Genomic DNA, 13,276 nt, shown 5'->3' with positions numbered 1-13,276 from the left:
ATACCTTAGGAATATCTACAGCAATATACATGATACAAGAAGTCTAATGAAGGACTTATATCTGGTAAATGATATGCAACTAAATTCATGGATTTGAAAAGTTCTGATAAGGAAAATATATATCGCGTTCTTGTTTACAGACTTACAAGCTTGAATAGATAGCCGATTGTTCTATCATAGACGTTATCAAGGAGTTTAACCAAATCTTAACAGTGAGGAAAAGTGAGACAGTTAAGATATCGTCTAAAGATTTTTTTATTGCTAAGAGTGAGGCAAGTGTTGGGAAGATTTACCGCCTGAAGAAAGCAAATCGGGCAATCATTTTATCATAGACGTTATCAAGGAGTTTAACCAAGTCTTAACAGTGAGGAAAAGTGAGACAGTTAAGATATATCGTCTAAAAAAATATTATTGCTAAGAGTGAGTCAAGTGTTGGGAAGATATACTGCCTGAAGAAAGCAAATCGGGCAATCATTTTATCATAGACGTTATCAAGGAGTTTAACCAAGTCTTAACAGTGAGGAAAAGTGAGACAGTTAAGATATATCGTCTAAAGATTTTTTTATTGCTAAGAATGAGTCAAGTGTTGGGAAGATTTACCGCCTGAAGAAAGCAAATCGGGCAATAATTCTATCATAGACGTTATCAAGGAGTTTAACCAAGTCTTAACAGTGAGGAAAAGTGAGACAGTTAAGATATCGTCTAAAGATTTTTTTATTGCTAAGAGTGAGACCAATGAACAGAAGAACATCATAAAAACGTAAGGAGTCTACAAGAGCCCGGTTTGGGAAGACTTAGCCAGAAGAGAACAAACCGTTACATTGCCTGCGCAGTTTTTCAATCTTACACAGCGTTAAGAGAGAACAGCGTAACGGATATCCACTTACTAGGATGTCTCGAGGGTACACAGCAAGCAAGGGGGTATGTGTGTTCATAAACCCTCAAGATCATTACACACGAGGGAGGCGACACCGCTATCTTACCCTCCTCCTGCTGGTGATCCTCTGCCGGCTGGACTGCATCCAAAGTGACCCGGCCCAGCAGCCTCAGGGGACGGTCAACACGGACGCTTCCCTCCATCCCGTCGCCGGCGAGTGTTCAAAACCTGAGGACCAAGCAGGAAGGCCTCGGAAACTTATCCTAGAGCTCGCAGGCACAGAGCAAGAACACGATGGTAAGGATCTATCATGCCCCATATTCTCAAACCAAGTATAGGCTACACATATTTGACAAGGCTTCCGTAGGGGTTTTGGGCATGTCCAGGAATATAGTTTAATGCCTCTAGTGGTAGTGTGACCCTTCTTCTGCACTGTGAATGTGAATTTAATCCCATGAAAACACGATTGATCTCATTTTTGGCCTTTGGAAATAGTTGATGTTAGAGGCTAAGTCTATATATACCAAGTCAAGTCACTCTGCTTCAAAATTGCAACCGGTACGCGCAGGAGGCGGTTTTGGGGCGGAGCAGCGGGATGACGTCACTTGGAGCCAAAAAAAAACACCCGCCAGTTCAGGGGTGACTAAAGTTGGGGCCGTGTGTGCACTCTGGATGTGCATTCTCGCCTTCTTTCACAGCGCGTTCAGGCAAGCCACTGACGAAAAAATATGTCTTTTTATTGTGCTATTGCGTGACTGTAATTCCAATGCCTACAAATGGCGGTGTGGGGTGTGAGGGAGGGCATGTTGAAGCGATTGATTTAAATTAGTACGCCTTTCCTCGTTTTCTCTAAATCCCTGTTTCTACATTCTCTAGTTTGGCTCCAAGCAACGTCACGCATAAACCACGCCTCGGCCGTGTCTCCTCCCACAAACCTGCGTATGACTTGACTTGCTGTATATAGACTTACGGAGTTGCAAGACAGATAACGCCTTCAGTTTCTTCTCTTTTCATCCAATAGAGAGAAGAGAGAGAGCTGTGAGCCGAAGCTTCTCCTCCCTCAGTTTTACCAACTTGGAGTCTGCTCTGCTGTCCCTCGCCTTCCTCACCTTCGCCGTGTTCCTGGTGGGCCTAGTGCAGGTGAGAGAGAGAGAGAGAGAGAGAGAGAGAGAGAGAGTAATATATAGCAGTAGTAGTTGTGGTAGTAGTAGTAGTAGTAGTAGTAGTAGTAGTAGTAGTAGTAGTAGTAGTAGTAGTAGTAGTAGTAGTAGTAGTAGTAGTAGGAGTAGTAGTTGTAGTCGAAGTATTATTATTATTATTATTATTATTATTATTAGTAGTAGTAGTAGTAGTAGTAGTAGTAGTAGTAGTAGTAGTAGTAGTAGTAGTAGTAGTAGTAGGGAGCAGTAATAGTTGTGTCCACTCTACAACAGGACTTGCTCAACGGTTCCTAGTAGTAGTAGTAGTAGTAGTAGTAGTAGTAGTAGTAGTAGTAGTTGTAGTAGTAGTAGTAGGCAGCATTAATAGTAGTATCCACTCTACAACAGGACCTGCTTAATGGTTCATCCACAACCACTAACGGGAGGAAGAGATCACAGAGCGCAGCCTCAGGATTACTAAAACTGCTTTCTGAGGACAGCGACGACAAAGACGACCGAATGGCTGACCTCATAGTCCTCACGCTCTCCTCCATCGACACGCTGTCCTACGGGAGGGAGAACCCCGACTGTGGGAGGAAATTCTTGTGCCACCTCAATCGATCCGGCTGGCACGACGGACTGCTAGGGACGGCTTCTAACTACCTCGTCAGGTAAGAGAGAGAGAGAGAGAGAGAGAGAGAGAGAGAGAGAGAGAGAGAGAGAGAGAGAGAGAGAGAGAGAGAGAGAGAGAGAGAGAGAGGCGCGTTCAAAGTGAAAAGTACAGAAAATACGTAAAATAAAGGACAGAGAGAGTGGAGCGCGTTCAAAGTGAAAAAGTACAGAAAATACGTAAAATAAAGGACACAGAGAGAGAGAGGAGAGCGCGTTCAAAGTGAAAAAGTACAGAAAATACGTAAAATACAGGACACAGAGAGAGAGAGAGAGAGAGAGAGAGAGAGAGAGAGAGAGAGAGAGAGAGAGAGAGAGAGAGAGAGAGAGAGTGGAGCGCGTTCAAAGTGAAAAAGTACAGAAAATACGTAAAATAAAGGACAGAGAGAGAGAGAGAGTGGAGCGCGTTCAAAGTGAAAAAGTACAGAAAATACGTAAAATAAAGGACACAGAGAGAGAGAGAGAGAGAGCGTTCAAAGTGAAAAAGTACAGAAAATACGTAAAATAAAGGACAGAGAGAGAGAGAGAGAGAGAGTAGCGCGTTCAAAGTGAAAAGTACAGAAAATACGCAAAATAAAGGACAGAGAGAGAGAGAGAGAGAGAGAGAGAGAGAGAGAGAGAGAGAGAGAGAGAGAGAGAGAGAGAGAGAGAGAGAGAGTGGAGCGCGTTCAAAGTGAAAAAGTACAGAAAATACGTAAAATAAAGGACAGAGAGAGAGAGAGAGAGAGAGAGAGAGAGAGAGAGAGAGAGAGAGAGAGAGAGAGAGAGAGAGAGAGAGAGAGCGCGTTCAAAGTGAAAAGTACAGAAAATACGTAAAATAAAGGACAGAGAGAGAGAGAGAGAGAGAGAGAGAGAGAGAGAGCGCGTTCAAAGTGAAAAAGTACAGAACATACGTAAAATAAAGGACAGAGAGAGAGAGAGAGAGAGAGAGAGAGAGTGGAGCGCGTTCAAAGTGAAAAAGTACATAAAATACGTAAAATAAAGGACAGAGAGAGAGAGAGAAAGTGAGAAAGAGAGAGAGACGCGTTCAAAGTGAAGAAAAAATACGTAAAATAAAGGACAGAGAGAGAGAGAGAGAGAGAGAGAGAGAGAGAGAGAGAGAGAGAGAGAGAGAGAGAGAGAGAGAGAGAGAGAGTGGAGCGCGTTCAAAGTGAAAAAGTACAGAAAATACGTAAAATAAAGGACAGAGAGAGAGAGAGAGAGAGAGAGAGAGAGAGAGAGAGAGAGAGAGAGAGAGAGAGAGAGAGAGAGAGAGAGAGAGAGAGTGGAGCGTTCAAAGTGAAAAAAGTACAGAAAATACGTAAAATAAATGACAGAGAGAGAGAGAGAGAGAGAGAGAGAGAGAGAGAGAGAGAGAGAGAGAGAGAGAGAGAGAGAGAGAGAGTGGAGCGCGTTCAAAGTGAAAAAGTACAGAAAATACGTAAAATAAAGGACAGAGAGAGAGAGAGAGAGAGAGAGAGAGAGAGAGAGAGAGAGAGAGAGAGAGAGAGAGAGAGAGAGAGAGAGAGAGAGAGAGAGAGAGAGAGAGAGAGAAGGGAGCGTTCAAAGTGAAAAGTACAGAAAATACGTAAAATAAAGGACAGAGAGAGAGAGAGAGAGAGAGTGGAGCGCGTTCAAAGTGAAAAAGTACAGAAAATACGTAAAATAAAGGACACAGAGAGAGAGAGAGAGAGAGAGAGAGAGAGAGAGAGAGAGAGAGAGAGAGAGAGAGAGAGAGTTCTATTCAATAAGGGCACGTAAATTCGTAAATATTTGTCTTATATCAGTGCAACATGTTTTAATACTATAACTACTTCTATTTCTTTCTTTCTTCTACTATAATACTCCAACCGGCCTCTTGCAGACCCCTTACGTTCTTATGTTCTTACAACTAACACCAGTTCCGCCCACAGCTTGGTCTTCAGCCTCGTCTCACCTTCCGGCTTCCAGGAGAACTTGGACGCTGCCATGTTCGGGCGCGAGAAACAGGACTGCACCTTCCGCTACCCCTCCTGCCCCTCCGTCATCGGCGAGCTTCTCCCCAGCTTGTAATGACGGGTCCAAAGTCTATATACACCAAGTCAAGTCACGCGCAGGTTTGTGGGAGGAGACACGGCCGAGGCGTGGTTTATGCGTGACGTTGCTTGGAGCCAAACTAGAGAATGTAGAAACAGGGATTTAGAGAAAACGAGGAAAGGCGTACTAATTTAAATCAATCGCTTCAACATGCCCTCCCTCACACCCCACACCGCCGTTTGTAGGCATTGGAATTACAGTCACGCAATAGCACAATAAAGACATATTTTTTCGTCAGTGGCTTGCCTGAACGCGCTGTGAAAGAAGGCGAGAATGCACATCCAGAGTGCACACACGGCCCCAACTTTAGTCACCCCTGAACTGCCGGGTATTTTTTTGGCTCCATGTGACGTCATCCCGCTACTCCGCCCCAAAACCGCCTCCTGCGCGTACCGGTCGCAGTTTTGAAGCAGAGTGACTTGACTTGGTATATATAGACTTAGGGAAATAGTTGATGTTAGAGGTGTGAGCGTCCGAGAGTAGGCTACCGACCCCTGTATGTTAAAGTTAGGGACAAAGAGGTGACCATCGGCAAAATAGTGCTGGTTCTTGATGGACTTAGAAATTCAGAGTGTTTCGGATAGGACTCGAATCTAGTCCACGCTAGGCCCTCGGGCTCACCATGCCGGCACGCTATCCACTCAGCCACCGTCTGCTGGTCGATGAAAGCAGTCTTTTTTACACACTCAGTCATGCTGGGAAAGGGGCAAGAGAGGTTTTAGTAGTTTAGTATATTGAGTTTAGTATCTGAAATCTCACTTTTTTTTCTTGTTGTCTACGATGCCAGATGGTTGTGCCCAGTCTCTTATGTTTGCCGATTTCCAACCCAAAACTGTCTCCTCCACCTAAATAACTGGTTTCATATGTAGTTATCGTTAAAATGGTTAATTATTGGTAGTCCTTGGCAATAGTTATGATCTGGCAACGGTGTGACAGCAAAGTTGCCAGATTGTCGTACTCAACCTCTTACCGACTTCCGACCCAAAAACTATCTCGTGGACCCCAATAACGAGATTCACTTATAATTATCGTTAAACTAGATGATTCCTGATGTTTCTTGGCAATAGTTAGGCGTCAGAAACCGGTAAATACGATGCTCTGAGTACGACAATCTGGCAGTACCGTTGGTTGCCTATAGCAAGGTTAGGTGCCTAGTGGAGGCCCCAATCCGTTGGTGGCGCAGGCAAGCTTTATTTTCAATGACTGCCTTGGATAACGACTTTTGCTTGGCTCTTGCTCCTCTTGAACAAAGTTTCTGAAGTAAGAGGTTGATTGAAGATATGGACAGCATGTGGGTGATCTTCCGAGGGTTGAAAATTGTCAGAATCTTGCGGTGGGTGTCGAATCTCTCAGGGCAAGTTCGACAGTCCAACACACCGTCATTGTCAACGCAAAACCAAACATATCCACTACAATGATCCGCTATTTTTACTCAATACCTGATGCTAATAAAGAGATTTCCTGTGCAGTTTCCTAATATTCCCTCCACCTTGTTATATTAACGCCGAACTCTAGAGCTACAAAGAATTTTCGGGGTATTCTGTGTTTGGTTGGGGAGCTTACAAACTTAGTTGCTGAATTAAGGGGTTTATTGAAGATATGGACAGCATGTGAGTGATCTTCCGAGGGTTGAAAATTGTCAGAATCTTACGGTGGGTGTCGAATCTCTCAGGGCAAGTTCGACAGTCCAACACACCGTCATTGTCAACGCAAAACCAAACCATATCCACTACAATGATCCGCTATTTTTACTCAATACCTGGTACTAATAAAGAGATTTCCCGTGTAGTTTCCTAATTGATCACCTTGTTATATCAACGCCGAACTCTAGAGCTACAAGGAATTTTCGGGGTATTTTCTGTTTGGTTGGGGAGCTTACAAACTTAGTTGCTGAAGTAAGGGGTTTATTGAAGATATGGACAGTATATGGGTGATCTTCCGAGGGTTGAAAATTGTCAGAATCTTACGGTGGGTGTCGAATCTCTCAGGGCAAGTTCGACAGTCCAACACACTCTCATTGTCAACGCAAAACCAAACATATCCACTACAATGATCCGCTATTTTTACTCAATACCTGATACTAATAAAGAGATTTCCCGTCTAGTTTCCTAATTGATCACCTTGTTATATCAACGCCGAACTCTAGAGCTACAATGAATTTTCGGCGTATTTTGTGTTTGGTTGGGGAGCTTACAAACTTAGTTGCTGAATTAAGGGGTTTATTGAAGATATGGACAGCATGTGGGTGATCTTCCGAGGGTTGAAAATTGTCAGAATCTTGCAGTGGGTGTCGAATCTTTCAGGGCAAGTTCGACAGTCCAACACACTGTTATTATCAACGCAAAACCAAACATATCCACTACAATGATCCGCTATTTTTACTCAATACCTGATGCTAATAAAGAGATTTCCCGTGTAGTTTCCTAATTGATCACCTTGTTATATCAACGCCGAACTCTAGAGCTACAAGATTGATTGATAGTTTATTGTTGCAAGTTAAACAGCAAAGGAGAATGGAGGAGCATGCCATCCCAACCCCCAGCTACAAGGAATTTTCGGCGTATTTTGTGTTTGGTTGTGGAGCTTACAATCTTGCTGTATTGGGCTGTAAGACCGGCCCTATGTCCTCGGGGTCACCATGTCCATGTAGCAATCACCGCTCAAATTTCGTGTTCCTTCCCTTCAGTGACAATAAGAAAATGGGGCGTTGCAGCATAGACTTTGTGTTAATGTTTTCGTTCGTGCTCCTGTCTCGCTGTTTCTTGTGCGTCTAATTGTTTATCTCTTGTTACTTGTTTATCTTCTACTGTCCGTCCATGTCCTCTTGTCGTCCATTCGTACACATTGTTATACACATACACCAACACTTAAATGTTACCCACACTTCACAACATTCACACAAACGCATACCCACACAAACACCTTCTCTTAGTGTCTTGTCCGTGTCAATGACCTTTGTGATTTTTGTCTATCCGGGAACCTATTAGCACACAACACTCGCTACCACTAACATCCACACGCTGATCTCTCGGCCACCATCTGCTCAACCATAGCTCAAGGTCAAGTTATATATGACACACTGAATAAAGTTAATGTACCATGTGGTTAATGCTTTACCTTCCTGAAATTATGTGTATAAGAAATATAAAATGTCACACACTTCACAGGATCATACTAATTATTTCAATGTCAAGAGAGAGTGCGGAAGGAAAATCAGATAACAGAAACGCGGATATGAGATGAAAATGTCACTTGATGCGAAAAAAAATCCCAGACTATTTTTCAGCTACATAAGAAGCAAAAAAAACGTTAAAAATAATATCGGCCCACTATTAGTAAATGGCGATACGATTAATGATGATAAAGGCATGAATAAACGTCGTTGAAAAAAGTTAATAATCGTTAGTTATCGTTTAAATGGTAATTACGCGGCTCTTGAGTACGATAATTATAGGCAACGGTACAGTCGAGGCGGGATAGGACCACCGTTGCCAGATTGTCGTACTCACAGCATAGTATTTACCTGTTTCTGACGCCTAACTATTGCCAAGAAACATCAGAATCTAGCTCTTTTAACGATAACTATAAATAAGTTTCGTTATTGGAGCCCATGAAGACAGTTTGGGGGTAGGAAGTCGGGAAATATAATCGGCTGAGTACGACAATCTGGCAACGTTGGGCGGGACCAACGTTGCCAGATTGTCGTACTCAGCCTCTTATGTTTGCCGATTTCCGACCCAATAAACTGCTTTCATCACCCAAATAACTGCATTCATATATGGATATCGTTTAAATGGTTAATTGGTGCTTCTTGGCAACAGTTATGGCCAGCGGTAGTTACGCGGCTCTTGAGTACGATAATCATGCAACGATGCAGTCAAGGCGGGACAGGAGCCGCGGGACCAACGTTGCCAGATTGTCGTACTCAGCCTCTTATGTTTGCCGATTTCCGACCCAATAAACTGCTTTCATCACCCAAATATATGGATATCGTTTAAATGGTTAATTGGTGCTTCTTGGCAAACAGTTATGGCCAGAAACCGGTAATTACGCGGCTCTTGAGTACGATAATCTGGCAACGGTGGGCGGGACCGCGACCGACAGCCGACAGTTTGAATGAGTTCTTCGTGGCGGCGAGACGCAGATTATTTTGTTCTCGGGAAAACAGTTTTTGAGGACGATTCTTATGGCTGTAGAGGATTTCCGAGTATAATATAAGCCGGTCATTTTTTCCATATCGTTTGCACTCCCAGGATGTTAGGCTACGTTCTCCTTATTATTGGGTTTATTATTTATTCAGGCTATTTAACTGGTTTATTACGTTTTATTTTATCTTTGTGGTTGTGGTTATTCATTTTTTTGGCCTTATGTGGCAATAATATTTGTATGGAGTTGTTTATGGGATATTTAAGAGGTACTGGACGGACGCTCTACCAAATTTTGTTGTGCAAATAAATGATAACCACGATATGACCATGTCAGATTACCGTCGTTAGGTTAGGCTATGTCAAGTTAGTTAGGTTAGGTTAGGCTGGTTAGGTCAGGTTGGGTTAGATTTTATTTTATTTTGACGATAAATAGGTGTGACAGGCTTCGATCGTGCTGCCGAAGTCTATGTATACCAAGTCAAGTCATACGCAGGTTTGTGGGATGAGACACGGCCGAGGCGTGGTTTATGCGTGATACTGCTTGGAGCCAAACTTGAGAATGTAGAAACGGATTTAGAGAAAACGAGGAAAGGCTGACTAATTTAAATCAATCACTTCATCATGCCCTCCCTCACACCCCACACCGCCGTTTGTAGTCATTGGAATTACAGTCACGCAATAGCACAATAAAAAGACATATTTTTTCGTCAGTGGCTTGCCTGAACGCGCTGTGAAAGGAGGCGAGAATGCACATCCAGAGTGCACATACGGCCCTAATTTTAGTCACCCCTGAACTGGCGTTTTTTTTTTTTTGGCTCCAAGTGACGTCATCCCGCTGCTCCTCCCCAAAACCGCCTCCTGCGCGTACCGGTCGTAGTTTTGAAGCAAGAGTGACTTGACTTGGTATATATAGACTTAGGCAATGACTGTGTTGGATTGTCGAACTGCCCACGAAACCAGGAAACGATAATAAAGGAAAGATTTACCTAAGTGTGAACATGAAGTAGAGAAAGAGGAACGCGAACACGAGGAAGAAGAGGAGAAAGAAGAAGAAGAAGACAGCTGAAGAGGAAGAAAAGGAGAAAGAAGAGGAAGAAGACAGCTGAAAAGGAAGAAAAGGATTGAAGGTGAGTAGGCTATGTATAGTTTAATTATCGCCTGCGTTCACACACACGACAGGTTGAGGCGTGGGGTCTGTTTTAAGCCTTCACACACACCACCGAGCGACTGTGATGTTGATAGTGGTGATAGTGATGATTACAGTGATGGTGGATAATGAAGGAGGATGCTCATGAATGGTGGTGGTGGTGGAGCTGTATGAATGATATGGTGATGATGAGGGCATGATGATTATTCTCTCTCTCTCTCTCTCTCTCTCTCTCTCTCTCTCTCTCTCTCTCTCTCTCTCTCTCTCTCTCTCTCTCTCTCTCTCTCTCTCTCTCCGGCATATGACCACAGATGTTGCGCCGACTAAACGAAACTTTCCAACTTTCTCTCTCTCTCTCTCTCTCTCTCTCTCTCTCTCTCTCTCTCTCTCTCTCTCTCTCTCTCTCTCTCTCTCTCTCTCTCTCTCTCTCTCTCTCTCTCTCTCTGAACTCTATATCCTTTTATTTATCTATTTATAAGAAGAATTATTTTCCACGATTTTTTTCTACATTTAACACTAGTCTCTCTCTCTCTCTCTCTCTCTCTCTCTCTCTCTCTCTCTCTCTCTCTCTCTCTCTCTCTCTCTCTCTATCTATCTCTATCTATGTGTGTGTGTGTGTGTGTGTGTGTGTGTGTGTGTGTGTGTGTGTGTGTGTGTGTGTGTGTGTGAAGGCGTTCAGGGATCTCCTCACGAGCTTCTTGTGAAGTGTGTGTGACGCGGGTCATCATCATCATCATCATCATCACCATCTTCACCATCACCACCACGAAGTCGACGAACAGTAGGTGCGAGTTAAAGAAATGTTGATATATTATTCTTATTTTTCTTCTCGTTTTACTACTATGTCTGTTCAGGGCATGAAGTCGGTTCAGGGTGGAGCTGGTATCGTCGTTTACCTCTAGCCATGTTGCCAAATCAACCTTCGTACATGCGCCTCTCTCTCTTATTTCCCATCCAAGTGCTATTTGAAAGTGATATTTTATGTATTCTGTATACAGTAAAGGAAGCTACATACTACAATGAGTGTCGATGTGTAGGATTATAACAACGATTTGTATAAATTCTATTACATGTGGAAGCGATTTTTTCCCATGTTGCCACGTTTTGGTGGTGGTGGTGGTCGGCGTGTCCCCTTAGGTCCCTCCCCCGGGTCGAGAGGGAGAGAGAGAGATAAACAGGTGGGTTGTGGGTGGATAGGTAGGGAGACGGTGCTAATCTGATAACTGGCGGTCAAACTGGCAGCGCCGCACTCATGGGAATACCGGAATCTGCCACACCTTGAACCGACTTCATGCTCTGAACAGACTATACCACTACTACTGCTATATACTATACTACTATTACTGCTGCTGCTGCTACGTACTATATATACTTCTATTTCTTTATAGCTACCATTTGTCTTGTTCTCTATTTTTACTCCACAAGTTTGAACACGTATATGGCATGCATTTATTATTATTATTGTTGTTATTTTACAGATTTTCCTATGAGGTATATTCCAGAGTTGCCAACTAGCGGGTATATATAGGTCACAGGGCCCACGAAGCTTGAGCTATTCTTTAAATTATCGTAAATTACCTGTGTTTCTCTGGGACTTGCAATAATTACACTTCAATATAATAAGTGACACTACATGGCTTATGGGTATGTGAAAAATTATTGGTTTCACAGAACGATATAATTGTGAACTGGTTGGATATATCAAGTGCTGACACTCTTCAAATCGATAAACACTCCCTAGCCCCAACTACCACTAAAGAACTATACTCACGTGAGATGTTAGAGAACCAGCGCGCGGAGCGATACAAGAATCATTTCCTATACTACGGATCCGCAGGGAATTCGGTGATATATTAATTTCCCGTAAACCACATGGGAATTGCATCGATCTTTTATGTACTTATAGCTCTGGGTGAGTATACATGTATAGTGGACGAAGCGTAGTGGATCGAGATGGATATGAGTCGGCTGGATGAGTTCCCTGCAGTTCTTGTGGGCCATGGGCAGTGTATTGATTTATCCTACACTGAACATTATACCGGAACCTATGCACATATGTACCTACGATAAAAGTGTTAACCATAATAACGGTTGTTGAAAGGTGGACGGGAAAGTAACTCGGGTAGCAAGATATGTTGGCGGGCCGCTGTCTATATAATAGTATTCGAGTCTCGAGTGAGGCTTTGTGACTCAGTGTACGTGACGTCAGCTACAATGAAGCTTCGATCGGTGCTTCGACACGTGACGTCACTTATAGGTCAGCATTGTAAGACACTTTCAGTTCTCACATCAGCTATTTCTAAAGGTCAAAGAGGAGGTCACTCGGGTTCTAATTAGTGTTTCTTCAGGTTCACGGTACAGAAGAAGACGTACACTACCACCAGGGTCATAAAACTACCCCTGGAAATGCCCACAATTCCTGCGAAAGCCTTGTCAAATATGTGTTCTTGGGCGGCGAAATGTCTTATAATGCAACCCTTTTTTTTTATAAGACATTACCTATTTCTAAAGGTCAAAGAGGAGGTCACTCAGGTTCTAATGAGTGTTTCTTCAGGTTCACAGTACAGAGGAAGGGTCACATTACCACCAGGGCCATAAAACTACTCCTGGAAATGCCCACAACTCCTACGAAAGCTTTGTCAAATAAGTGTTCTTGGGCGGCGAAATGTTTTATAATATGACCCCTTTATATCTCTAGGCGGTCCTATGGTCCACACCAAACAAGGACGGGGACTCGTATATATGCAAGGCCTCCCCAGTTTGCCACCTGAGCAGTGGGATCCTGGGCCAGTTTCACAGTTCCCCATGATGGGTTAGTAAGCTTCCAAACCAATACCAGAGCCTTCGAAATTTCCTTGTGTAGTGTCTGGTGTTTATATTCAAGTTCACAAATTTGATGAAACTATACAGGAAAAGTCTTGTGTATTTAGTGTGGCATCGAAGACCTCACCGTTTTGGATTGTATGGGATTCTGAAGTTTGGTTCGGGCTGTTACGAAGACACTGTGTTGGACTGTGAAATCGGCTCCCTGTCACTGAAGTGGTAAGATGGGCCCTGACAAATGCCAGGGACCTACAGAAGACCTAATTTCTTGGGAGTGGTCCACCCAAATAGGACCACTTACCATTGTCTACTAGAGTGTTGTTTTATGACATTTTCGTCCCCCAAGAACAGCTATTTGACAAGGCTTTCGTAGGAGTTGTGGGCATTTCCAGTAGTAGTTTTATCACCCTGGTGGCAG

At 43.4% G+C, this 13,276-nt stretch overlaps 1 protein-coding gene across 1 annotated transcript; it reads left to right on the top strand.

Annotated features, from left to right (window-relative positions):
- The first annotated feature begins 891 nt into the window (after positions 1-891).
- LOC126990713 (uncharacterized) lies at positions 892-6,176 on the top strand. The gene is made up of 4 exons (XM_050849391.1): positions 892-1,174; positions 1,899-2,017; positions 2,425-2,687; positions 4,578-6,176. Exons 1-4 carry the CDS (start codon positions 892-894, stop codon positions 4,714-4,716), a joined length of 804 nt encoding a protein of 267 aa, XP_050705348.1. The 3' UTR covers positions 4,717-6,176.
- Positions 6,177-13,276: the final 7,100 nt, after the last annotated feature.

Source organism: Eriocheir sinensis, unplaced genomic scaffold (genome assembly GCF_024679095.1).
Source record: "Eriocheir sinensis breed Jianghai 21 unplaced genomic scaffold, ASM2467909v1 Scaffold1923, whole genome shotgun sequence".
In the NCBI taxonomy this organism is placed as follows: domain Eukaryota; kingdom Metazoa; phylum Arthropoda; class Malacostraca; order Decapoda; family Varunidae; genus Eriocheir; species Eriocheir sinensis.
This window is presented reverse-complemented; position numbering and strand designations above follow the sequence as displayed.

Excerpts from the sequence above, each read along its gene's own strand:
- LOC126990713 (XM_050849391.1), top strand. The coding sequence starts at position 892 with ATGTCTCGAGGGTACACAGCAAGCAAGGGGGTATGTGTGTTCATAAAC. Across the intron at positions 1,175-1,898 it reads CACAGAGCAAGAACACGATG|AGAGAAGAGAGAGAGCTGTG; the intron begins GTAAGGATCTAT and ends TTCATCCAATAG. Across the intron at positions 2,688-4,577 it reads GCTTCTAACTACCTCGTCAG|CTTGGTCTTCAGCCTCGTCT; the intron begins GTAAGAGAGAGA and ends TTCCGCCCACAG.